Below are 27,075 nucleotides of genomic sequence, written 5' to 3'. Positions count from 1 at the left end.
CACCACATATGTCATTTCTAGATGCTTTCAACTGAAACCCAACAAATGAGCAATGTGGCTCTGTCACTTGTATCGCTAATGCATATATAATCAAAACAGCAACCTCGTTTTCACAGGATGCATGGTATTTTGTAACTTCCATTTAAAAACAATTTAAACAGATTTTTTATAATAAAAAAAAATGTGTATATATATATAGATTCGGTTGTTCTGGGTGCAAAATATTGAAAATGGGAAAAAAAATGATGACCTCACGACTTACATCTATGTTGATTTGAGTTTTGACTTCATAAAAATTGTAAGATTTTTAAAAAGACCCTCCTCCGCCCATGAAGAAGCAGTGCGGCCCTGAACAAAGTTCCGGCGTGCACCCCTCACCACTCCGAAGGTTCCGCTTTTTTCCGACCTGGAATCCAGTTCCGTTGTGTGTGTGGCCGCTCTGGGCCATGGAGACATTCTTTAGCTGCCGCAAAACCCCGTCGTTGACACCGAGCTAATCAGGTCTCTGAACTGCGAGGAGAAGCAGTGGCCACATCGGTAAGTATTCCGCTGAATTTCGGGTTGTCTGGTCGCGGCACCGGCGCGAGCGTCTCTTAATAAATGGGAGCAGCTACCGTTAGCGGCTACCTAGCTCTCTGCTAGCTCGTTAGCTTCCGAGCGAAGATGACAGAGAAGAGCTGTCATGTCAAAACGTCTCAAATCAAGATTGTATTAAACACACACGACTCGATAAGTGGCAGTTTCCAACAACGGTGGATTCCTTGCTTCGCCGTTGAACGTGAGTTAGCGTGGGGGCTCCGTGGAATTAGTCAACCCAAGATGAATTTGCCGGTGTTTTTTTTTTTTTTTTTTTCCCCGGTCTCACTGAGGACTTCCAACCCGAGAACAAAGATCCTGAGCGAGCTAACGTTCACGGTGACCGTCCGCTGTGCCGGTGTTTTACCGATTCACTCCACATGTCGCCCAGCCTTCAACGCCAGCCGGGGGGGAAAAGCTGTCAGGGATCCAGCTGAGCTCAAGCAGCTGCTGCCACGATGAACCCCGTTACACCTTTATATAATAATGACACATTTCTGTCCACAGAGATGTCACGTGAAGTTGAAGTTGTATGTTCGGGGGGATATTTTGGTCGCAGGAGCTGCTCAAGTTGACAAGCTTTCACTTTTCCCTGTTCATCCAGATAAAAGTCAGGCCTGTTTGGTTATTGAGTGTATATGCATATATCAATTTCCCCCTAATAACATAATAGTATTAATCCTTACAGCGCTTTGATGAGGATTTGTATTGTTATGGTGTAATTACCGTGACAAATTACCGGTAATATACCGGTAATTTGTCACCGGTTCTGTTCATCATATATATGGACAGAATTTCTAGGCACAGCCGGGGGCCAGAGGGGGTCCGGTTTGGGGACCACAGAATCTCATCTCTGCTATTTGTGGATGATGTGGTTCTGTTGGCCACATCAAGCCTGGATCTCCAGCGTGCACTGACACGGTTCGCAGCCGAGTGTGAAGCAGCTGGGATGAGGATCAGCACCTCTAAATCCGAGGCCATGGTTCTCGACCGGAAAAAGGTGGCTTGCCCCCTCCAGGTCGGTGGAGTGCCCTTGTCCCAGGTGGAGGAGTTCAAGTATCTTGGGGTCTTGTTCACGAGTGGGGGAAAGATGGAGCGTGAGATCGACAGGCGGATCGGTGCAGCGTCTGCAGTCATGCGGACGTTGTATCGGTCCGTCGTGGTGAAGAAGGAGCTGAGCCAAAAAGCGAAGCTCTCGATTTACCGGTCGATCTTCGTTCCTACCCTCACCTATGGTCATGAACTATGGGTCATGACCGAAAGAACGAGATCTCGGATACAAGCGGCTGAAATGAGCTTCCTCCGTAGGGTGGCTGGGCGTACCCTTAGAGATAGGGTGAGGAGCTCAGTCACCAGGGAGGAGCTCGGAGTAGAGCCGCTGCTCCTCCACATCGAGAGGAGCCAGCTGAGGTGGCTCGGGCATCTATTTCGGATGCCCCCCGGACGCCTCCCGAGGGAGGTGTTTCGGGCATGTCCCTCCGGTAGGAGGCCTCGGGGCAGACCCAGGACACGCTGGAGGGACTATGTCTCTCGGCTGGCCTGGGAACGCCTTGGGGTGCCACCGGAGGAGCTGGAGGAAGTGTCTGGGGCGAGGGAAGTCTGGGCAACTCTGCTCAGACTGCTGCCTCCGCGACCCGGCCCCGGATAAAGCGGTAGCCAATGGATGGATGGATGGATGGATGGTGTAATTGCTGCAATGTGTATGATCGAGCGCGTTAACATCAGTAATACCCTTGTAATACTCCCATCAAAACAACACTGTGTAACAGTCACCTGAGTTGTTCAGTGTATGACTTTTCCCACAGCTGTTTGCGTCATACTAATCCAGCACAGATTATCAACAAAGGAATGTGGGGTATTCCCTAAAACCCAATGCCTCACCTACAGCAGAGTACCACTTCACCTCATCATGTGTTAGTAAAGAGGAATTAATTCGTCTTAATCGACATTGATATTTAGAGTCTAATAAAGCTCTCTGGTCTTCTGTTTTCACTCTATTTTTGAGTTCCTTTAACCCGAAGACCTTAAATAGCAGACTGATTCATATCAAATATTTTGTCCATACATTCTGCTGACGAATTTAAAATGTGCGTTAAGAGTCCGATCTGTTCACAGGTTACAGATTTGGAGGCGGGAGTGTTGACCGGTGAATGCATAGAGTCAAGAAGGTCAAACTTTGTGACAATAAAGAGGGTATCTGGAAAAGGTACAGTACATTTCATTTTGTCTGTTTTTTGCTTTTCAACTAATGTTTGCGACCTCGAGTTTGCCTTTCGTTCACATGCACGTTTTGTTCCCCAAAACGCGCTCAATTTACTCGTTTCTCGTTCTGGGTTTCTCTCAGTTCTTGAGTGAAAAGAATGCAGCGCAGGCGTGTCTTTGTTTGAGTTCCACTCATCGGTTCAGCGTGTTGTTCCCACCCAGCTGTGTGACTGTGAGCATGACGGCTGTGGACGGCCTTTCGGACAGCTCGGAGGTGGTGGACATGGAGGACGTCCCGTCTCAGTTCTTTGTGGAGAAACACTCCTGGGAGGGTCTTCGGGATATTATCCACTGCAGCAGAAAGTACTCCGGCATGATTGCCAACAAGGCTCCCCATGACTTCCAGTTCGTGCAGAAGAAGGATGAGAACGGACCTCATTCCCACCGGTTGTATTACCTAGGTAGGCTGATTTCAGCTTCGAGATCGCACCTAAACTACCTCATATACACTGTTGGGCTTTATTTATCAATTTTTTATGTCAGTATATTGCTCCTTTGTATTCCTTCCATGTGACCAGAGTCATGTTTTGTTGCTTCAGGCAGGAGCGTTTGTTTGTTGTTTTGGTTCAGCAGCCCATGTCGCCTCTCCGTGTGATTGCAGGAATGCCTTATGGAAGCCGAGAGAACTCGCTACTCTACTCTGAAATCCCCAAGAAGATTCGGAAGGAGGCCCTCTTAGTGTTGTCATGGAAACAGATGCTGGATCACTTCCAGGTGAGTTCCCTCTCTTTTGCTTTTTCTTGCGGTGCCGCCAGCGAGCAGCTCCGTCTGCTGATTTCCAGAACGCCGCGGTGGGACGGATCAAACGCCTGTGGTTTTAGTCGCATGATTTACACTATCACTGCATATATTTGCACACTGAAGCACATTTTTGTTATTACTATGACATGTCGGTATTAGAATATATTTTATACTATAGTTTTTGTGCAAGGTTTTAGCTTTTTTTTTTTTTAGGTTTGACATATGATGTGAGTTTGTTAAATTCCTTTGCCCTGAGTCACTCGGTCAATATAGCCACATCGCTGGTGACTTACTCCCAGAAATCTCATTGTATGAGCCTTTTGCAAAACCATTGTTAGTCATTCCGCCAATATCCTTAAAACATATGTGGCCTCGGTTTGTGGGCCGTGCCTCGTCACAAGTTAGAGAAGCAAGTTCATGCCCAAAATGTAGCTGGTTTGAATCCGACTGACGACAATTTATTACTGTTGTTCTTGAAGCGTTTCCCTTAACTCCCAGCAGTTACATTTCGAGAAATCATTTCCTAAAAAAAGAGATCAATAAAGTGTCGTAAAATGATGACACGGTGAACTCCAGTGTTGTTTATATGATGCCCTGTTGTTTCCCTGAAGGCGACGCCACACCAGGGAGCCTACTCTCGAGAGGAGGAACTACTGAGGGAGCGCAAGCGTTTGGGAGCTTTTGGTATCACTTCTTATGATTACCATTCGCAGACGGGCCTGTTCCTCTTCCAGGCCAGCAACAGCCTCTTCTACTGTCAGGATGGAGGCAATAATGGCTTCATCGTGAGTACTCTGGCTTTTCTGTTAAGCAAGAGGACCATTATGCTCTTCGAGGCATTTGAGAGTAATCTTATCTGCCCATGTGCACAGTACACACCATGTTTGTTGGCAAATCTGTGTCTTTGTATTAAAGATTCATTGAAATTAATCACATATTCCTTTTGGGATGTACTTTGATAAGTCCAGTTCCCATCCGCTCTTTCTCTGAGCCTATTTGCTTCACTGTAAGGGAGCAATCAGATAATCCTAATAATTAAATCTGATTGGGGGAAAAATAGGTTTACATGTTTCAGTCCATTATCAGACTTGTTTTGGAGTACGATGCACAAATTCTGATGAGAAAGTATGAAATCAATCAGATTGCCAGGTGTACGCGCCCAAAGACGTCGGAGTATTGGGGATGAATTTTGGTGTTTAAATCCAGGTTGTCATAATGTTCCTCGCTATGCTATTGACGTAATCACTTTGAATGAACTGATGAATGCACGTGAACCGACCCTGTGCTGTTCATTAAGACTGCTTGTGTTCACTTTAGCAGTCTGCTCCTGTAAAGCCTGTGGAGATCAAAACCCAGTGCTCGGGGACTCGCATGGACCCCAAGATCTGCCCCGGCGACCCCGACTTCATCGCCTTCATCAACAACAACGACCTGTGGATAGCCAACATTAAGACGGGGGAGGAGAGGAGGCTCACTTACTGCCACAAAGGTCTTGGAGGCGCTTTAATCGACCATTCGAGACACATTTGGACATTTTTTTTTAAGTCATTTGAATCGCATCGATTTCTCAACGTGTCGTTGATCTCCTCCCAGGTGTAGATAATGTTAAGGAAGACCCCAAGTCTGCCGGTGTAGCCACGTTTGTCATCCAGGAAGAGTTTGACCGTTTCACAGGCTACTGGTGGAGTCCGTCAGCGGCCGAAGGTCAGACGACTAATCCCGTGATTCCAGCCGGCGCGCACGCTCCGCCATTTGTATGTACTTACATTCGCTCTCTTCCGTCAGACCCCAGTGGAGGCAAAACGGTATGTCTTCTGTACGAAGAGGTGGACGAGACCGAAGTAGAAATTATTCATGTTCCGTCTCCGGCTCTGGAGGAGAGGAAGGCAGACGCGTACAGATATCCTCGGACAGGTTTGTGCAGCCCGACACGCACAGATTAAATCTGTTTTGCTTCCTTTGCTTTCTTTCTTTTTTTCCCCCATTTTCATCGCCCAAATATTTTATTTACAGGCAGCAAAAATCCCCAGGCTACCCTAAAGCTGGCAGAGATTAAGACAGATCACCAAGGAAGAGTAAGCGCCACGATCTCTGTTGTCCTTTGTTTGTTCTTGTTGATGTCGTTGCTAATGTGCCAACGTGTACTTCCAGATTGTGAGCACACAAGATAAAGAACTGGTCGTCCCGTTCAACTCCATGTTTCCAGGGACAGAATACATCGCCAGAGTAGGATGGACAAGTGACGGGAAATAGTGAGTGGTCCAGTCCAAATTGTGTTGTTTTTTTTCTCATTCAGAAAAATAAAAAAAGTGCAATTTTCTTTTCTCAAGATTTTAAACATTGTGACATTAGTTCCAGTTGCACAAGGACCCACGATGCTCCCATTAGTTTTTTTACAGATGTTATTTTGGAGTGCAGCACAGCTGATTGGAGGCGTTCTCTCTAATAGGCTTGTTTCCCTGATTGAGTGGGCTTCCTCCTGCGTAGGAATCTTGAGTTTTTACTGTGCCGTGTGTCCCCCCAGCGGCTGGGCAGTGCTGCTGGACCGCAGCCAGAGGAAACTCCAGCTCGTCCTGCTGCCTCCGGCGCTCTTCATCCCCGTGAGCGACGACCCGGCGGCGAGGCAGGAGAGTCTGGCGGCCGTGCCCGTCGACACGCAGCCGTACATAATCTACGAAGAGACCACCGACGTCTGGATCAATGTGAGTGTTTCCACATTGCCACACATCCCTCGAAGCTCATGTCTACTAATGTAAGCATCACAATAATACCTGGTATTGTGTGTTGTTGTTTTCTGCAGGTTCATGATATATTCTATCCTTTCATTCAAACGACAGAAGAGGAATTTAGTTTCATTTGGATAAATGAATCTAAAAGCAGTTTCAGCCACCTGTATAAAATCACTTCTCTGTTACAACCGGGCAGTTGCCACTGGACAGAGGACTACTGTCATGTGGAGGGTAGGAGGCAAACCGATGCTTTCAACATTTATGATTGAAGCTTATAAAATGTTGTCTATCACTCTGTGGCTTCTGTCAGACTTGAGTGCTGATTGATTGTTCCTGCAGGAGACTTCAAATGTGCAGTCAAGGAGGAGGTCACGCTGACCGCCGGAGAATGGGAGGTGCTGGCCAGACACGGCTCCAAGGTCAGCAAACGAGCGTTTTAGTCCCGGATACACGACGTCAGCCTTCAACAATATGCAGATGTTTAAAGTGTTGGGGGGGTAAAACAAATAGTCACTTCTGCTGATCAGCATGAGAAGGCTCTTTTCCCTGGGGATGGTCTGTCAGGCTTCACAGCTGACTGCACTCTTTTGCCTCTTTTTTTTTTTTTGATGTCACTTTGGTCCTCTGGGATTTTCTACTGCTGCATTGTATTGAAACTGATGGTCAGTAGTATCCTACAGTCTGTGTCAGTGATGAAAAATGGCCAATGCTGTAGAAGCCACTGAAGGACTCTCATTGTTTCTATTCAGAGTCATCCCATATAATATTTTACATTATTTTACATTGATCTGCTGCTGTTTTCTTGTCGTTATTCTGAATGTGTGTTCCTCTCTAGATCTGGGTGAACGAGGCGACCAAGCTGGTGTACTTCCAGGGCACCAGAGACACTCCTCTGGAGCACCACCTCTACGTGGTCAGCTATGAGTCACCCGGAGACGTGGTCAGACTAACCAAGCCTGGCTTCTCTCATAGCTGCTCCGTTAGTCAGGTGCAACATCCCGTTCATGCGTCTGCTCGTTTGTTTCCAGCGTTCCTGAGAAAAACTGACGGCTCTGGCCTTTTCATTTAAAGAGCAACCATGTAGGAGAGGGTGTCTGAATAGAAATACGAGTTGGACATAATGTACATGAAAATACAAGATGGTGAACTTGGGGTTTCAGTCAAGAGGTCAAACTGTTTCCTTAAGCTTTAAGCGATGCATGTATTTATTTATTTATTTTTCAAACATTGGATGGAAACTGCATCATATGAAGGAAAATCCGGAGTTGCAAAGAGAAATCATGGTAAACCTTCACACCACTGAGCAGCAGGGCCAGTGCCTGTCACTGTAAACCGGAGGAAAGTGCCGGAAGATGAATGTCAGCTGTGTAGTTTATGGACCTTAGGAATATTCCCATGAGGCATTGCGTGTACGTCCCCCGTATGTTACTTTTTGTCTCTTCTTGATATTAATGTTGAGCCTCTCTCCCCGCAGAACTTTGACTTTTTCGTCAGCCACTACAGTAACGTGAGTACGCCTCCCTGCGTTCACGTCTACAAGCTGAGCAGTTCGGAAGGCGACCCGCTGCACGTTGTGCCCGAGTTCTGGGCCAGCATGATGGAATCGCCAGGTAAACACATCTGTTGGAAACAACAAACATTCCAAGGGCCACGTTTTGTTTCTATACTAATAGTCTTCGGATGTAGCTGCTGCGTCATGGCCTGTAAACAAGTAGTGTCTCGGTCAAACAAAGCATCACTGCAAAGAAATTGACCATGACTCTTTGGTTGGAAATGCTTCTTAAAAAGTCTGTTTATTCATTTGCCAGTTGAATCAGAAGCGCCAAATGTGATCAAGCAACATTTGAAATCTCAGATCAGTCCAAGTTTACATGGTCACTGGTCACCTCAGAGCTCACAATGATCACAAGTCGTTGGATTTGAAAGGAGCGTGCAGAGAAAAGAAGCATCTGGACCCGATATTACCCCCCAAAAAAAGAAAAATCTGCTCGACGTCCAGTTCTCCTCCTTGAAAATAACATTTTGTTATTAAAAAAAAAAAGCATTTGTGAAAGTTGCCCCCATTATCTTGGAAACGATCACTGGAGCCGAGTGAACTGGAGAGGAGGAAATTTGCAATTAGATTGTAGATTAGATGGTCAGTTTTTTTATCTCCTGTCGTCTCCACACTATGCAACCATCAGGTAGCGTGGAGCCCAAACACGGTCATTACCGGCGCTTGTGTCAGACTTGTTTTTACCCTGTTGTTGTACAACAACGAGTGTTTCTCCCGCGGCCGAGGAATCAAAGGGTAATTACTCCCACAGTTGCGGTCTGTGTTGATGCCGTCACGTATCAAACAACTAGCACTTTAGACGAGCGGTAATCTGAACAGCACTGTTACGAGATGAGCTTCTTTTCTATTATTCGCGGTGCATTTAGGACTTTTCACAAGAATGAGGATCATAGTTATGAGGAATCATTTGTGCATGATATAATTCTAATTAAACTGCCTTTCAAGGGTTTGAAATTATGTATGGAAACAGCAAAAAAAAAATAAAAAATCAGCATACGTTTTACATAAACCTTTCGTTTGTAGTTTCTATCCAGATTATTTCTGGGCGTAAAGCTTGAGTGTTTACCTGTTGACCTTTGTCATCACTTCCTCCAGGTTGTCCGGGAGATTACAATCCACCTGAGATTTTTGACTTTCCGGGGAAGTCGGGCTTCCAGCTGTACGGGATGGTGTACAAGCCTCACAGTCTGCAGCCTGGCAGGAAACACCCCACCGTGCTGTTTGTGTACGGAGGCCCGCAGGTTCGTGGTTACATCCGTCCTGTTCGGCTTCGGCGTGTCCAAGTGACATCAAGTGGCGCTTTGAATTCTCCACGTAGCCTGTAAATCTATAAAGCTGAAGCACTTCCAATTGTGTGTCAATTTCTTTCTCTTTTTTTTTAGGTGCAGCTGGTCAACAACTCCTTCAAAGGAATGAAATACCTCCGTCTGAACACGCTGGCCTCGCTCGGCTACGCCGTGGTCGTCATCGATGGGAGGGGTTCCTGTCAGAGGGGACTTGAATTTGAAGGAGCGCTGAAGAATAAAATGGTACGAAATGGACGATGCATAAAGATTCGCAAAGATGAGCGATGTCCTCGCGCCAAGTTTGAGTTCACTTTCTTTGCCTCTGCTCCCCCAGGGCCAGGTAGAGATTGAAGACCAGGTGGAGGGGCTGCAGTACGTGGCGGAGAAGTTTAACTTTGTGGACCTCAGCCGTGTCGCCATCCATGGATGGTCCTACGGCGGCTTCCTGTCTCTCATGGGCCTCATTCAGCGACCCAACATCTTCAAGGTGAAGGGAACTCTCATCTTTTTTACCTTTTATCATCAAGGCGCTTTCACTTCCTCCATCAACCAGCATTCCCTGCTGCCACACGGGGTCACTGTTGAACAATTTCTGAAACGGCTTCCAACTCGAACAGAGGCGGCGGCCCACAAAAAGGCTCAGGACTTCTTGCCACAAAGTCTGATCTCCATCTGCTATAACACATGAATTTGATCTATTTCTGCCAGTTGGCCATCGCAGGCGCCCCGGTCACTGTGTGGATGGCCTATGACACCGGCTACACAGAGCGTTACATGGATGTGCCTGAGAACAACCAGCAAGGCTACGAGGAGGGATCTGTGGCCCTGCACGTGGACAAGCTGCCTAGCGAGTCAGTACACACACATACACACACACAATTGGCACTCGTTCTGCATGTGACAGATATTTACAAGAACATTTTGTGCATGCCTGGACATGACTATTAGTTTCTCGGAAATTGATTGTTATTATCATTAAGTCTGACGCGCGTGCATCAAAATAGCATGCTTCAGCCAATTTTTGATTTGATGTCACTCTCCAATCCTCCATGATCTGGAATGACATCAATCAGCCTGAGCAGCGGCACATCAGGGATAATTAGAAGAAATGAGAACGGCGAAGGATATTAAAATCATCCAAATATTAAAACAAACAAAAAAAAGACTTTAAAGTTTATGCAAAATATGATGCAGTGCAACACTTGGTTTTACTGAAAGCCAGTAGAAAACGTCTCAGTTGAAAGAGCTCAGAGTTGATGCTGTCCTGCAGCTTTCTGGGAGCTCGTTCTAACTATTCGGTGCATTACAAACTACAAGCAGCTTCTGCATGCGACTCTGGGAAAACAAATCTGGTTTGATCCGGATGACCTGAGCGATCTGGATGCTTCATAACACGGAACAGCTTTGTAGTGCTTTGAACTCACGGGGTGGAAGGAAGCCAATGCAAATACGTGACAAGTGGACTTTATAACAGAAGGTCACCAATACCTGCAACAACACTGGTACAAAAACACATTCTGGTCACTGACAATGATAGAACCTGGGAGCAATTGTATATATCTTTACATCCTTTTTATATTCTTCAATAGGTGATATTAAAACATTGAGTAACTCAACGCTTGACAAAGTGTCTTGGGGAGGTTAATCATTTTTACAGATCGGTCAATGAGGGGTTAATTCAGCACCACTAGATGATTTCTTCTCTGAGTTAATGATAGGCGCAGAGGTGAAATGATTACAATGTGAGGAGACAGGCTGGATAAATAAACCCCGAGGAGCAGACGTCGTGTCGGAGCCTCGCTTTCAGAAGGTGAAATCAAGTCTGAACGCCTTTGAACACGATGCACTTCTGCTATTTTACAACTCATGATCAGTAAAGTTGTACAGACTCTTCATGTTCTGAAGAAGCTTGATCACAATATTCTGAGCGATCTCGCCTCACATCTCACCGCAGCATCTCCATTTTCAGTCCAGGCTCGGGCCATGTTTTAGCAGAGTTTGCATCTTCTCCCTGTGGATGTGTGAGCTTCCTCCCGCAGTCCAAAACCAATATTTTGAGGGTGATTGGTGACCTGAAATTACCCGTAGAGCAGTTTAGAATATGGATTGATGGTACTCGTCAATCCAGTTTGCCTCCTGACAAAGCCTACTGTTCCTCATTCTATAGACTCAGAGACAAAATAAACAGTGTTATGTTTATTTCTACTGACATGAATCTAAAAAGTTTTTTTTTGTTTTCACAAAATGTCTATCTCTCTGTCACTCCAGGCCCAATCGTTTGCTTATTCTTCATGGATTTCTGGATGAGAATGTGCACTTTTTCCACACCAATTTCCTCGTGTCACAGATAATCCGTGCTGGGAAGCCCTACCAGCTTCAGGTTGGTATTAAAACCTTGTTTTGGACGTTTTAAATGAGCATGTGACTCCACTCCGAAAATACACCCAACTGAATATAGTTTATAGTTGATTATTTAGTATTGGGCCTGACCTGTTCACTACAGTTATTGTACTTGTTTTGTGTTTTTGGACTGAGGGTTCTGCTAAACCAGATTCTGTTGATTGCAGGCTTTTAATGCCCTTGTACCTTTCCGTTAACCAAGCGGCTCTGTTTATATTTGCCAGATCTACCCCAACGAGCGGCACAGTATCCGCTGCCCTGAGTCTGGAGAGCACTATGAGATAATGCTGCTGCACTTTCTACAACAATACCTCTGAAATGAGACCGCAGGGGGAGAAGCCAAGTCTCGTTTCGCCTCTGTCCTCCCGTACCCCTCCGACTGTCTGCTCCTCTGAACTCCTTCCCGCTCCTCCATCCCAGCACGCCGTCAAGAACGACGCCCCCAACCTCCCAGCCGCCGAAGACAAAGCGTTTGTCTCTACCCACGACGCAGTCATCTCACCCCTCTACGTGTGCTGTCCCTCTTCGCGGTCTCTCGTCTTCTGTCTCGCACTTGCTCGCTCTATCTCGCCGTGCTCTCCTCTTCTGTACAGTCCGGAGTACGTTTACGAGCGCAGAGGTTGTGGTGTCTCACGCTAAAAGTTGAACAAAGTTAAAAGGACATTTTGAGAAACGTTTGCCGGCTGTGTCACGTGGACTCTGGCTCACCCGCGTTCCTCATCTCCACATCCGTCATGGTTTTTGCCAAATGTTCTCCAATCCACTTGTTCTCCCCCGCCCCGGCCCAGACCTCCACCTCTCCTGTTTTATCCACTTCAGCCAGTGCTAGAAACAAGGTTCCAGTCACCGATATGAAAAACAACCTACACACACACATGCAGGCAGACATGAGCGCTCACACAATACAGTTTATCTCACACACAGACACTCACAGCAACAGTCCCTAAACATACTGTGAGTCTGTACCTTGCAGTTTGATGAAGAAAGGAGGATCCTCAAGGCTCTTCGTCCCCTTATTTTAAGTGTTTCCTTTAAAATAAAGTATTTTTATGGATTCTTATGCATTTTTTTAATGAGCGCTCACAGGAGCCGCTCAGACATCGTTTGCGCCGTTTTATCCCATCACATAACATCACATTGCTCAAGACGTCTGCTTGCCTTCTTAACATATAATTTATATTTGCCAAAGTACCTCTTGACTCTTGATCTTGCTGGTATTTCCTTTTTTTACTGCAATAAAGACAACAAGAGGGTGAGCACTGGAGTCTTACAACAGCTTTGTACCACCGAATTTGTACATGATATTGAATAAATGTATGAATCAATCACATGCTGCCTCTTTTTGGAATTTTATTATTGTTTACAATTTATGCAAAGTGTTTGGTGTTTATCACAGCGCAGCCACCTATCTTGGATCGCAAATGCATTCATCTCAAGTGTGGTCTCCTGCATTAATGCCACACTCAGCCTTCATATCACAGTTCAGCCTGACCAGTTTATAGCTCTGTAAACACACGGAGAGGCCCTTCTGCCTCCAGTCCCTGTGAACAGCTCGGTCTCCATGGTAACCTTTACATAATATTGATGAACGATGTCTCTCCACCCTATTCTTCTCCCCCATTATTGGAGGCAGGCTGCAGCCACTGAAACCACACTAAGAATAAAGTGTTATTAGGCAGACGGATGAAGCCTCGTTTTATTTTGATAACACCAGACGTATCAGGTTATTTTCCATTGAAATTACGCCTGTCAGCACATGACTAATTGATAGTATTTTGACAGTTGATGCACTACTCACTGGCACAACTTTGAGGATTTTCAATTGGATCATTCACTTATATATTGTGTCAAGATAAACCAACACACACATCAAAACACTTTAGTAACCTGCAAATTTATGGTCTGTAGCTTGGTACAGTGGTGGAAACGGCAAGATAGGGTGCATGACCAATGTGAATCAGATAAGACAAAGTTAATGCGGCATTGTTTTGTCTGTCTGGTGTAAAGTGCTCAACGCCACTGTGCTGTACCAACTAGGAATGTGAAAAGCCTCACACACACTTAATGGCCCAGCAAAGAAAATAATCGCCTAGACTGTGGGCATCAGCAATGTGTGAGACATAGTTCCTTCCTGTCTGCTGCTACTTTCTAGCATGCTTTAGAAAAAAGGGGCTTGCTGGATCAGTTCCTACATTCTTGTCTATGTGGGAGTTTTTTTTTCTTTCTATTCTTCCATCAGTTTTATCAGCTAATGGTAGAGCTCATGAAAAGATACAGCCCTGCAGGACACTTGTATGCACTGAAGAGCAAGAGAAGGTCACTGTGATTGTCTCATTACAGTGCTGGGCTTTTCCCGGAGTGAAACACCAGCTGGTGATACACTTTCGCCGGCGGCTACCTCAGTGAGGAGCGAGGTCAGATGGGAGCGCGCCGTGTCACCGAAGGTGATCTCCCTGAATCAGTTGTCAGGGGTGGAGGATCAGTACGGATGACGCACATTAACGGGACAGAAAGTGCTGCAGTGAAAAATCAAAGCTGACACCTGGAAGCTACTAAAGTTTGGTTCCAGGCAATAAGCTGCTGAAGCTTTTAAGAGAGAGACCGGCCACGTGTGGCTAAATGAAACGGCTCGTATGTGTTTTGTGTTCTCTAATTCAGTGGCTCGTGGGTTTGTTTGACGAGTTCGGCTGTATTCGATGAATATTTACGAGGTTTAAATGACACCTGCTCCCTCGTCAAATAGATACATAAGGTTTTTTAACCTATGTTATATAGCTCGGACACCTTTGACACCACGGAGAGGTTAAAATCTACATTAAATATATAAATAATGATTTATCTGCCAATAACTGCAACAACTAACTGCAACTTATCACTTGACGTTTCACCTTGATATATTCAAATGAAGAATATTATGTTATATTGTTTTATTTTATTCTTTTTGAATTGTATTAATAGTGTTCAGTGTGAATGCTATATGTCAGCATCATAGCTTTTGGACAAACAAAAACAGACCAATAGTTCATTTCAATCGATTTTTATTGGCTGACAACGGCCAAAAGTTGATTCTGTTCTTTCTCTTAAAAAAAAAAAAACGCAGCAAAATATAAATTACAAAGAAGAAGCAGTAGAAATATATATATATATATATATATATATATATATTCTTTACAGCATTTAAATAAGATGAACATCTACAACAACAATCTCTCGAGTCATAGGGACACAGAAACCATCACAACAAATCTGTAACAGTCACATTTCTGCAAACACAGAAAACATTCCTTCAAATACTATGTACAGGACAATGCCGCTCGTCTTAAAAGAAGTCAATATGACTTAATATCAAAATCTCCACAGGAAAACACAAATGAGTAAAGAATGTCATAAATGTGATTCTAAATTTGCAGGCAGAAAACAGTACGCGGTACAAAAGGCTGGAATGGTCCATTGTATCGGTGTTAACACAGTTTCTGCGTCGTAATCCTGATTTCCAGTGACGGATACATTTACATAACCCTTTTCAACACTAATCTCATCCTGTTCATGTGGGAAAATCACCCTTGGTTCAGTCAGTTTGGTCTGCACAATTAGCTTTCAGGGGCTTTCTCAACCGCCCTGCGTTTCTCTTCTACTTGCATCCTCTTCAAAACAAACGAGTTGTTTTTGAGCCGACAGCAATGTTTACTCCCCTACAAAGTCACTTTCTGGCTTGGAAAAACAACCCAGACATACACAGCTGACACCTTGCACCGGTGGGTGAGGAGTCTCGACTTGTTGCTAATGCTTGCTGGCGGTTTGCACAGCGGACAGGTCGGGACTCGCGCCGCGACGCCGTCTCTCCTGGAGGCTCGTGACTGGGCCAACAAGGAGGAAACAACAGTGGTGGAAACATGTAAAGAAATTCCACTGCACGCTCAGCTTTTGACTTTTTTTTTTTCTCTCCCCCCAATCTGCAGTTTCAGATGCAGAGAAGCAGTCGGCTTGTCTTTTCAGATACTCAGTCAAAAATCTCATTCGCTTCCGTTCTGAGGGTCTTGGCTCTGCTAAGACGTCTTCCTCGCATGAAAGACGGCCAAGAAATGAAACCTCTACTTTATTGACCGAGCACCGAGGAAAGAAAGAAGAGTTCAAAATCTGCTTCTTGTCCTTGTGGTGACTTTTCCTCCCGCATCTCTTCCTGTTGTTTATGACTTGTTCTCGATTGCAGCGGGGGCGATCATCATCGTGCTCAGCTTCAGAGGGTAGTAGCGACCCCTCCAGGTCTTCCAGAAGATGCCTTGCTTCCTCTGGTGCCTCTGCTTGGGAGGGGGGCTCTGGAAGTATCGGCCGTTGAGGTTGGAACGGCCGCAGTTACTGAACCACCAACCACCTGTAGGGGTTAGATCAGGTTAGTTGTCGCACGTCATGAGCCATTTCTAGGGGTTGCGCTCACACGACATGATCCACCGCCACTCACCGGACAGATGTTTGGCACAGTTGATGTCGGCTTTCTGGTCATTGTCCTGGTCGCGGGTGGAGAATGGCAGGCCGGAGGTGGCGTCGGCCCCCAGAGAGCTCTCCAGCGTACTGAAAGTGTCAACCTCTGGGATCTGCAGGGAGTACTTGGTTTCCTCTCCGCCCAGTTGGAATGGGAGACGGACTGACGCCAAGTCGTCTCCCCAGTCAGAGAGCTTGATGTTGAGGATGTAGCTGCCGTCTTTGGCAATGGAGTGAATCTTCTCAAGACCCAACCAGAACTCTCCTGGAAAAGCAAAGAAGAAACGATGAGAAAATGATGCTCGACCTGACTTCTCGTTGCCATTTCAAGCTTCTCTGCTAAGATGCTTTTGGAGGCAATTGCCTTTACTCACATGCAGTGTTAATAAAAGACTGTAATGCTCCGGCAACTAATCTGACCCCGGACTAGCACCTGCTCAGTCAGTAAGAGTGGGATAAAACTCAAAAGAGCATTTACCATTCAGGCTGCCAAAGCCTTTCACGTAGGCCTGCCATAGTTGGTCAAAGTCCACTGAACCATCTTGACGCTTTTGGATCATGGTCCATCCACCATCTTGAAGAAAAACACAGAGGAGACACATTAGTAAGAATATGTTATATCAACCAAAAACTGCAGCTTTACAATTAACGTAGTCCTTCACTTACCAGTTGTCATTTGGCAGAAGACTTCAAAAGATTCAGAGTTGAGTGGTTGGATTGTGTAGACCCCACTGCTGGTCTCTCCTCTCAGGAACAGCTCATGACAGTCGGTTGCAATTTCTGGACAGAAAACAAAAAAACAATAACCCATAAACAAGCAGCTCTAACATTAGGCTTGGTGTTGTACAATTTTTCGCATCAACATGGAAGATCTGCAGAATTACATTTGAAACTTGGCTGACTCCATAGAAACTGTCAGGCAGCAATGGGATTGTTATATTTCAGTATCCTTCGAGGCATCCTCAGATGTTTGTCCATCTGAGCTATTTTCAAATGCCCTTTGTGAATCTGAGCTTGTCTACTCCACTCAGCTTTCATAAGTAGGTCACTCGCAGTCGGGGAACCCCTGAGCCACAGGCTCCTCTGCACAGCGAGGTGTTTCCAAATAGCCCTGTGGCTCCGCGGTACTGCAGCGAGGCTTATCGCAAAGTCTGGAGATAGAAACGTGTGCCCCGATAACGCTCTTGACCTCGCTGTGGCTCCTAACGATAGAGCAACAACTGTGTTCTTGTGTGTAAATTTGACCTTTCTCCCAGTTCCCAAGCAGACTTTCCTCTTTTACAGCCTTCCAGCCGGTTCCACATACCGCTACTCTTTACATTCAATCCCCCCCCACCCAACGCACCCCTCCCTCTCTGAGCCCCTCTCCCATTTAGCTCCTCACACCTCCCTCACGTGCGCAGCAGCCAGCTGGTGACATAGATGCGCATGGCCGGCGCATGCATGGGGAATGATGGCAGTGTGGTGTTAGGAGGTAGGGGCAGTCCTTGTCATCAGGGAATGAAAATGGTCATATACCCCATAAAGAAGGAGACTCATTTCATTATTGTTGTCACACATACTGAAAACATCAAACATGTCTGGTTGATGGCTTTTTGCTGGATATTGACATGTTAATTGTTGCAGTATAACCCCGAGGAGGGTGAAACCTTGTTTCTGATCTGTCCTCAACTGGAATAACCTCTGGATAGCTGGTTGTGGTTGAGGGGGTTCTCCCAAACTTTTAACAGTTTTTCTTCATTACAACAGAAGAGAAGGATGAGACGGAGGTGCGCAGGGATGGGGGAGGAGAGAATCCCTGCGGAGGAGGAGGAGGAGGAGGAGGAGGAGGAGGAGGAGGAGGAGGAGGAGGAGGAGGAGGAGTGCTGTCAGACTGACAGATGTAGGGGAAAGGTTGCTCATTCTTCGGGGATGTACAAATGTTTGTTTAACTCAAAAGTGGGATGTCTTAGAAAAGTGGATACACGAGTGTCCTCAAAACAGTGGAGAATATCTGTACAAAGTTCAGAGACAGATTTAGACACCTGTTCCCCCGTCTCTCCCACTCCTTTTTTTCCCGTTTTCCTTCCTTCACCCAATCACAGAAATCTGAGGAGCACTATGTAAGATGTGTAAGGTCTCCTTTTGACCCCTCCACCCCCCCCCACCCACCACCACCCACCAGCCCACTAAAATGATCATTGAGTAATCCCATTGTGAGCTGCGTGACCCCGGCTGAAGGCTCTCTGAGGCCCGCGAACTTTCCCCCAGTTGAAACCTGGCCACAAAACCGTGTTTCCTTTTTTTCCCTCCCATTTCTCAAATCCTGCTGATGTCAGCGCTTTGAGGCATTATTGTGATTTGCACTGGCTGATTGCACTCAACTGTTGCCTCAGCCGTATTCACCTCTTACCTAGTTCCCACCCATGACCGGTGAAAACTGATGGTTGACTGAATATGGGCTTATACATGTCTATACGTACTGTATATCTGTGTGTTATTCATTCTCCTGTGAGCCCAAGCAGTGGTTTCTCTCCGGCTCAGTTCAGTGGGGATAAAAGCAGCTATTCATGCCGGTCCAGTCATCGCAGCCGCGGAACGCTCAAAGCATCATTTACTGCCAGCTTCATTTACTGGAAGCCACCGTCTGCTGTTTGCGGCCAAAGTGAAACAAATGACTTTCACTCAGCGCTGACAAGTACATTTTTTTTGCTTTCTTTCTGGTATTTATCCTTCACTTATTTATTTTTCTGCCCACCATTTACTTTTCCTCCCTGCAGTCAAACTCTAAGCTTTAAGAAAAATGTAAGTTACATCAATCATGGTTAAATATGGCAACATCACGTTTCCATTGATAGTGATTTATTTGCCATTTGCTACTCATTTCAAAAATGTTATTTCTGACTGTGTATAATTAGCTGTTGTGTTATAACACTAGTCATAATGTGTGTGTGTGTGTGTGTGTGTGTGTGTGTGTGTGTGTGTGTGTGTGTGTGTGTGTGTGTGTGGTCATATAACTTTAAATAAAGTGAAACAATCATTTAGACATTTTTGTATTCCAATCTGTCTTTTTTTCAAAACTTTCCCTTAAATAAAAAGGTTCAATCAGTCATTTCACTTTAAGAATAACCTCTTACATAAAGAACTGGCTTCACTTGAGTGAAGAACGTGAGTACTTCTGCCTCTTGTGCCGTTGTTAGATCCTGTATACTTTATGGAGTTTTTTTCCCCCAGTAAATACACTTATCTAACCTGTTTATTTTCGTTTTGGCCAAAGTGAGTTTGCGTAAGTGTGTAAATGGCCCACCTGTCGCTGCGTGTTTCTGGCATCAGAGGAGTGAGTCCCACAATTTAATTACGATTATTTGATTGTAATTGCAACTGATTTAAGCTTCTTTATGGCCACGCTAGACAGATGGTCCGCCACGTTTGGCGTCACAGATTGTGTCCGGCCGACTTAAGGCTGGTAGAGGATTTCGGACGCTTTTCGCGGCTCAACTGACCGTCGGGGGAGTCGCGCTGCTCCACGGAGCCTTCGGGGTCGCGGCTCCTCGCGGGGGGTCTCTGTCTGGACTGCTGGATCTGAAATAAAAAAAAAAAAAGCAGTGGATCAGCGGTGGGATTGCAGACAATGTGTAAACTTCAGCAGAAACAACTCGTCGACGTGTGTACGTCTTCCCTCCTCACCTGACTCTGCAGCGTCCGGATGCGCACGTTTTGTTTATCCAGCTTCTCCTGCTGGAGGCCAATGCGCTCCATCAGGTCGTCGATGCGTCTGTTCTGAGCCTCCAGCATCACCTGGTGGAAGAAGGAAAAAAAAAAGATACAAAAGTGCAAACACCATTAGCATTTCCACAACTTTACTTGACAACAAGTCTTTGCGTAAAAACGACCACCCCCAACAATTTTGTGCTTCCGGCCCGGCTGTGCTGGTTGCTTACGTAACTCCCTCTTAAAGCAGGATTTTCCATCCCACTATATATATATATATTTTTTTTTTTAAACAAACTTGTGTGAGCAGAGAGCTGCAGAGAAGCACAAGTTTCTTAAAGCCCCCGGGTCATAACGCGGTGTGCAGGTTGTCAAATGTGACAGCTGGGGGAAATTATTCACACATTCTTGCAGCTGATGCTTTCGGTCCCTTTGTCCTGCTGCTCACTGTTTCCCTGCACGTATTGCACGGGCGTGCGTGACTGCAGGCTTGTTAACCAACCCCCCATTCTGACCAAACCATATACCACCACCCCCACTGCTTGCATTTTGATTTAGTGCAACAACAAAAAAAAACCACTTTGTACTTTGGCACATGTTGGATTGGAGTGGCAATGCCATGCACACAGTTTAAAGACGAATTCTCTTCACATTCTAACTCCTAAACAAACAAATCGGCTTCCACGGTTCACGCGCACCTGGATGTTGCGCGCGTCACTGCCGTTTCTCCCGTCGGGCACCGCCGAGTGTCCCTGCAGCATGCTGTCCACCCTCTCCTCCAGCCGGCTCATCCTCTCGCCCATCGCCCGCCTCTCGTGCTGCATCTCCTCCGCCTTCTCCCGCAGCTCGGCCGTGACGTTCAGCAGCTGGCCCTCTCGGTCCTCCAGCCCCCGCGCGCGGGCCCTCAGCGTCTCGCCCTCGGCGCGCAGCCTCTGGCTCTCCCTCCCCAGCTCGGCGACGGTGCGATTGAAGGCCTTCAGCTTGGTGGCCACGTCCCGCATCTGGACCTTGGTCTTGTCCACATGCTCCTTCAGCCCCTGGCCCAGCTGCAGCAGGCCGTGAGCGATGACATTGACGTCATCCCAGCCCGCGTACTGGACGCGCTTCTCCTTGGCACTGGCGCCGGAGGGCGAGGCCCCCTTCCTCTCAAAGGGGAAACCTGTGGCCATGAGCACCACGAGGCAAAGGGTCAGGGATGCCAGTGTGATCTTCATCGCTCCTGCCGGGATCTCGTCCAGTGTCCTGTCCGTCTTGCTGAGTTGAACGTAAAAGCTCTCGGGCTCCTGGATGAGACGCAGCTCTACTATTATATAGTTCCTCAGCCCTCAAGTCTCAGCCGTGAGCCGCCTGCGATTGGCCAACCGAGGAGAGGGAGGGGGGCACTTACTCTCAGGTTTCTGTCCCTCCTCCGCCTCTCCGTTAACTATTCATGTCAGAGGCGGAGGAGGGACGTGCTATAACAATAAGATCAGTTTCCATCTGCCCAGTGTGAGACAAGAACCACATTACGACGTAACAAGGGATCGATTTTGCTATAAATCAAGTGGATCTGCACCCTGGAAGGTGCTGCACAAAGTGTAACTTGTGATGTTTCCGGAACGGATCTATTTCAATCAGAACAGGAACATCTTGGAAGTGGTTGACATCACATGATATGATTGGGATATCAAAAGCCAGATAAGCACAAACCAAAAGGTTTCGAGTCGAAGAGACTAAAACTCTCTTTTAAATGAGTGCAAAAAAAAAAAAAATCCTATAACTTGTGTATCCTTTAAAAGAAAATAATTTCTTAACAATTTACAGAATAGGAAGCATTGAGAATCAGGACTATATGAGAGGCAGAATTTTCTCTTGGATGAATCATGGAGGATGAATGGAAGCCACCTACTGATGGATGAGCGCAGCCGAACACAGAGCCGAACTCTCAGTAAAAGATCCATTTATCCATTTATTCAATTCACAAAATAACTATTATGTGCAACCTTCTTCATTCCAAAGCCCTGGAGCCTCATATTATTGATCCAAACGGATCAGCTGATTCACCAAATTGGTTTACTGGCAGCCAGTAGAGAGTAGACCATCCTGTTGCCTCACTTTTTGTTCATATATCTGTGCAGCCCCTTTGTGTTCATGATGTCTGGCCTGGTTTTCCACTGTTTTATATTAATGTACAAAGACACGATGCACCATAAAGTCTGCTCAAACTGGGTTTTCTTAAGCAGCAGAAGATTTGGAACTTCTAGTGAAACAAATACTTATACACCTTCTGTAGAAACATGAGGAGCCAGATGTTTAATACACACCATCACCCAAATATTAAGAACATAAATTGAGCTCTCCCCCCAAAAAAACCTCTTAAACATTTTTACAAACCACAAAATAACCAAATCATAGAATTTGTCTCACAAGTATGAGCACTAACAACTAGAACATATAACTTAACTTAATATTTTTTTTCCCACAGAAGTGTTATAAAACAGCAAACCAAGTCATATAAAAAAAGAGATCTTGAATGCCTTACATTTACAAAATGTACCACATAATTCTTGATGTTTAATGAAAACAAAATGCAGTTTATAAACTTAAAGATGTCGTTACAGGTTGGATGTATCATCTATCAGTGGGAAATCATAGCCAGGAGTGACTGTGCAGAGACGTTTGGTGTCAGGACTTGTTAATCGTCACTGGTTGGAGAGAGAGAGAGAGAGAGAGAGAGAGAGAGAGAGAGAGAGAGAGAGAGAGAGAGAGAGAGAGAGAGAGGTGGATGTCATCAGGAGGGGGAGCATGTACACTTTGGCCTGAGGTGCTCCTCACTGAAGGTCTGCTGCTGGGAAACTGGGAGGACTGTGAGAATTAGGGGAAAGTTCACAGCACAGAGAATGCCCACATTACAGGGACGTTGATTCTTTCTCTCTCTCTCTCTTTTTTTTTTCTTAACAGCCCGTGAGCTCACAGGCCATAAGTGATCCGGGGCCAGACCTCAATGAAAGGAGCTGTTTTAACCCTCTCCTGTCTGCGGCTGAGACGAAGTGGGTGAAAGGTAACTGGGAGACTGCTGACAGTGCTGGGATGGAGCAATGCTGCGCTCTCATTCATACCTCTGTGGAATGTAACAAACATTCATTATTTTCCTCTTGGCCTCCGCACTCAAAGGCTGCTCTGTTTGGATTAAAATACCCCCCACCCCCATTTTCTTTTTAAGTAACAAAGGCTATTTGAAGTAAAAAACATTAATGCAGACACTGGGATAATTCACATACTTGCATAAAATGTAAAATTGAGATGTCACAAACAAGAAGGTTGTGATGGTACATGTAAAGAATTTTAAATCCATATATGAATAAGACTGGAGGACAATGAGTGAGAAAACCTGGATTTGACCTCATGTCTCGATGGCGACGTCGTTACAAGCCATACAGAGAGTTGATTATCTGTCGAAAGGCATGTGGAGAACATGCTGTGTCACGTACATAACTGCTGATTATTGATCTGGGAAGCTGATAATGGACTTGATATACTAGGTATTGAAAGATTATCCTGTAATCTGCAAGAAAAGTAATCTTGTTAGATTAATACAGTGCATTCAAATATTTCATTTAAATGTCAAAATATAAAGTAGAAGTGTGTATGTATGTATGTATGTATGTATGTATGTATGTATGTATGTATGTATGTATGTATGTATGTATGTATGTATGTATGTATGTATGTATGTATGTATGTATGTATGTATGTATGTATGTATGTATGTATGTATGTATGTAATATCATCCATCCATTGTCAGTTAAAAATACATTGAAAATAAGTATTCAAGGTAAATCAAAATTACACTTATTTTGCTAGAAGAATATTCATGTTCCATAAGTGGATTGTATCTCGAGGGGGAAAGACCCAGCTCATCCTTCAAATAGCCATCTTGTGCTGTTAAACCAACAGTATATTTAATTTAGAACAGACTAAACAAATGCCATTTCAGTTCAAGGCTTGTTGGAGTGTACTTTTTCCGCTGACTTCACGTGTTCCCAATCATATCCGGATCCACGCCTTCCCACTGCCGCTCATTCAATTCCTCCAAAATGGCCGCTCCTATCTCAAGCCGGCATGTTGACCCTTTACCCAGATTCCAAATGCTTAACATCTGTATGTCTCACTGCAGCCTCCAGACTTAGTCATGTACAAGGGGATAGAAAGCGGGAAGGAAGAGGAAGAAGAAAACAGGTGTTGAGGCCTTTCCAGCCGTAACCCTCTGGTTCCCATGGACAGACTATGATCTATGATCTCTGCTCCATCTCTGGACTCTCTCTTCTCTCGTTTAATGACGTTTGTGAGGGTTTTAAGTTATTTAAGATTTTTCCATGCGCACGAGCCAAAAATAAATATCTGGATATGTTTCAAAGCAGTCTGAAGTGAAGCTTAAATCCCAGGATATTCAGAAATGACAAATTTAATGCATCAACCTGTTTAGCATCATACTTAAGCAACTTCACATACAGACATTCATGAGTCTTTTTTTATTTCCTGGCTTCACAGTTTATGAACGTCTGTCCTGCGGTTTTATACGATTCAAAGTCAATCTGTGACGATGGCGAGAGCGTTTTGGGGTGTGCCATGATTACTACTGATAGGTTCAGTGATCCAAGAGCCTGGTCTGGGTGTCAGGAAGTCCCGGGTTTGAACCCTGCAGTGATCATGAGAATCTCAGGGTTGTGTCCTCGCGTAAGAAACTTGAGACTTCTTTAGAGGTGAGCGGCATTATGCGGCGCCTCGGGTGTGCGTCACCTCGGATAAAAGTGTCAGATAAAGGAAATTACATATTAACTATGTCAGTTTTTATCCATATAAGCACATAAACATAACAAGTCACGTAAGTAAATAAAATGAGCTGTGGTTCATTTGGGTGTTCCAGTATATCGACACATGATAAAATGACAATAACCACATACATCATCTCACAGATCCCCGAGACCACACAAACGTGCTGACAGACACATACGAACTGATTCAAGCACTCTTGCTCTGCACCAAATTTCGCAATTACCTCTCTGCACTGTGGCCACAGGCGTTGAGGCTAAACACACCACTGCCTCCCAGTGGTGCAACAGGACAGCATTCCTGTCTGTTCAGCCCTGGCTGGGGCTCATTTATCTTGATGGAACCCTGCTTCAGCGACCACTGTACGATTGTCAGGCTGGGATCCGCACAGTGAATCCCAGCAACCCGCAGAAACAAAGGAAAACCTAGAGTTTCTATTCTCCCAGCTGTCCCGAGGGACGAGGTGTGGCCTGTTCCAACACTGGATCTCATTTCAAACAGGCCACAGGCATGGAGAGCAGGCAGGCGGAGAGGATATGAGGACTTTCCTCTGAGCAGTCCGACATGCTGTTCTGTCTGAGACTCTCAGTAATCACACAAAGGGCAGACTTTTTATTTATTTTTAGTGACCACAGAGAATCTCCTTCAACGAAGCCATGAAATCTCCATACTTGACATTAGAAGAACATGTATTCTCTATCTTCTCCCTCCTGCTGGGACATAAGGCGAGCTCTGTGAGTCACAGGACTAAATGGTGTCCTGTCTGTTTGCACAGCTGACCACAGACATACACACACACACACATCCTTCACGCGTGGACGTTTTTGTAATTTGGCATTTTGATATTCACACACACACACACACTTATTAGGTTTCTATGGCTTATGGGGACATTGTATTGACAATACTGTACATTCATTTCCTACGGAGTCTGTTTGCAGCCCCAGCTTCCTAAAGCCAAACATTAACCACAGTCTGACTCAGAAACGTGTCTCCACATAAAAATGTTCTTTATTTTGATCGCGGAACACTTCCTCTTTGCCCCACACACACATCTTTTTTTTTTTTTACATTCATCAAATCTCAAGTTCGACCTCCACATGCATAGGCAAGCAGTGTATGATAATTAAAAAAAAAAAAGAATGTCTTCTTGTCATTGCTCCTGCTTGCCTGAATGCTAAGAGATACTTTAACCTCAGATTAGTCTGAAAGGAACAAACTCCTGCCGATGGACGACCCACACACTCAGACAGCGGCTGCATGCCTTCCCTTGCACTTCTTTCACCGCTTGAACACTAAATGAGCGTCCCAGCTGGCAGGAAGCTGAAAAGTACAGAATGTACGCATATTCCACTTTGGAAAATGTAAATAGGGAGTGACTGCGGTTGACCACAGCAGCTGTCTGTGCTGACAGTCCGTTACAGCGGTGGAAGTCTCACCAAGACCAGCGGAGAGATCATATACTGGATAAATGATTGTAATCCATGTCCAACTGTAAACAATCAGACTTGATCCTCAGGCTGAAGTTGGTAGAAAATATGAGAACAAACAGATGCTGAAGTGAAAAAGTGCCAAAGACTCTATGATGTTTCGTTTCTTTTTGAAAAGCACTTCAGAGTCATACAGCTGTTGGAACAGAAGGGCTCCAGCCCGGCCAGCAAGGCTCTTGTGCACGACACTGAGGATACCAGTGACTCATGGAGCTGGGCTGAACTGAAGTAATTTATAAATCACGTTTTTGCACAGATTAAAAATAAGTACTGATAACTTTGTAAGTTCTTTTTCATGCTCAGCATTTTCTCAGATGATAAGCAACTCGATTGACATTTTCCAAAACATCAAAGTATTCCATCTTGGCAAAAGTAAAAAAAAACCAACAACAACATGTTTTCTGCTTATTAAATATGAAAAAGCTGCCAAGGGATATTTGGTCAACTTTATGTAAAGACAAGAGGCAATATTAAGTCTCGTAAACAATCCTGTGCAAAGCAACAAATTCAATGGGAATGAACAAGTGTATCTCCTGAAAGACGAAAATATCCCCTTATCGGTGTTCGCGTGCATTGTGCTGTAATCATTATTTCAAAAAATTCCACTGGAGACCAAAACAATTTGCCCCAGTCAAGGTTGAGATGTATCTTGAATGTAGCTATAAATAAATGAAACGCATATTTATATTGTCAGGGGACTCTGCATCAGTGAGGCAGCTGTGGCCTCTGAACGAGCTCTCCAGAACCCCTCTTCAGACAGTTCATGGATCTGAACCTCAGATCTGACGAACACGATCCGATTTGTCTCCTTGGGGGTTCAAGGGACACAGCTTTGTTCCTCATTTGTCCCCAAAATGAGCCCCTTGGTATGTACCCCACTTATCAAGCCTGATTCCCATGATCTCCGAGGCTTCCTGTGAAACATTCAAGCACATCATAAACGTGGACTTCGGGTCACTGGGTGTAGATTACTGATCGCAGTGACGCTAATTCAGGGCCCTTTTAGTTTGAATGAACAGCAGAGGTTTAAGCAGGTTGGATGAAGGAGGCACTT

General features: G+C 45.3%; 2 protein-coding genes across 3 annotated transcripts; one reads left to right on the top strand and one right to left on the bottom strand.

Moving 5' to 3' along the window:
• Window positions 1-407: 407 nt before the first annotated feature.
• Window positions 408-12,846, top strand: LOC308135424 (dipeptidyl peptidase 9-like). Of its 2 annotated transcripts, none has more exons than XM_080503407.1 (21): window positions 408-537; window positions 2,692-2,782; window positions 3,001-3,239; window positions 3,440-3,552; window positions 4,191-4,364; window positions 4,900-5,068; window positions 5,173-5,283; window positions 5,365-5,493; window positions 5,593-5,654; window positions 5,731-5,831; window positions 6,104-6,281; window positions 6,380-6,539; window positions 6,648-6,727; window positions 7,144-7,296; window positions 7,783-7,918; window positions 8,959-9,104; window positions 9,246-9,392; window positions 9,484-9,636; window positions 9,858-10,000; window positions 11,418-11,529; window positions 11,774-12,846. In XM_080503407.1, the coding sequence occupies exons 2-21, from the start codon at window positions 2,727-2,729 to the stop codon at window positions 11,864-11,866; spliced, it is 2,655 nt and encodes an 884-aa protein (XP_080359533.1). In that variant the 5' UTR covers window positions 408-537; window positions 2,692-2,726; the 3' UTR covers window positions 11,867-12,846. The 2 variants fall into 2 exon arrangements, with proteins under 2 accessions (XP_080359533.1, XP_080359532.1); XM_080503406.1 differs by having other exon boundaries at window positions 4,897-5,068.
• A 1,724-nt stretch (window positions 12,847-14,570) lies between these two features.
• angptl4 (angiopoietin-like 4) lies at window positions 14,571-20,982 on the bottom strand. The gene is made up of 7 exons (XM_080503410.1): window positions 20,417-20,982; window positions 19,695-19,805; window positions 19,511-19,589; window positions 16,695-16,808; window positions 16,507-16,602; window positions 16,009-16,293; window positions 14,571-15,921 (listed from the first exon to the last, which is right to left on the bottom strand). The coding sequence occupies exons 1-7, from the start codon at window positions 20,930-20,932 to the stop codon at window positions 15,737-15,739; spliced, it is 1,386 nt and encodes a 461-aa protein (XP_080359536.1). The 5' UTR covers window positions 20,933-20,982; the 3' UTR covers window positions 14,571-15,736.
• Between the last annotated feature and the right edge of the window lie 6,093 nt (window positions 20,983-27,075).

The sequence above is a fragment of the Blennius ocellaris genome, assembly GCF_963422515.1.
Source record: "Blennius ocellaris genome assembly, chromosome: 10".
In the NCBI taxonomy this organism is placed as follows: domain Eukaryota; kingdom Metazoa; phylum Chordata; class Actinopteri; order Blenniiformes; family Blenniidae; genus Blennius; species Blennius ocellaris.
This window is presented reverse-complemented; position numbering and strand designations above follow the sequence as displayed.

What these genes read in the sequence shown, in the direction of transcription:
- LOC308135424 (XM_080503406.1), top strand. Translation starts at nt 2,727, where the DNA reads ATGCATAGAGTCAAGAAGGTCAAACTTTGTGACAATAAAGAGGGTATC. An exon ending in TGGCCAGACACGGCTCCAAG is followed by an intron (nt 6,728 to 7,143) that starts GTCAGCAAACGA and finishes GTTCCTCTCTAG; the next exon opens with ATCTGGGTGAACGAGGCGAC. An exon ending in ATAGCTGCTCCGTTAGTCAG is followed by an intron (nt 7,297 to 7,782) that starts GTGCAACATCCC and finishes CTCTCCCCGCAG; the next exon opens with AACTTTGACTTTTTCGTCAG.
- angptl4 (XM_080503410.1), bottom strand. Translation starts at nt 20,932, where the DNA reads ATGAAGATCACACTGGCATCCCTGACCCTTTGCCTCGTGGTGCTCATG. An exon ending in GTGACGCGCGCAACATCCAG is followed by an intron (nt 19,806 to 20,416) that starts GTGCGCGTGAAC and finishes TTCTTCCACCAG; the next exon opens with GTGATGCTGGAGGCTCAGAA. An exon ending in TCCGGACGCTGCAGAGTCAG is followed by an intron (nt 19,590 to 19,694) that starts GTGAGGAGGGAA and finishes TTTTTATTTCAG; the next exon opens with ATCCAGCAGTCCAGACAGAG.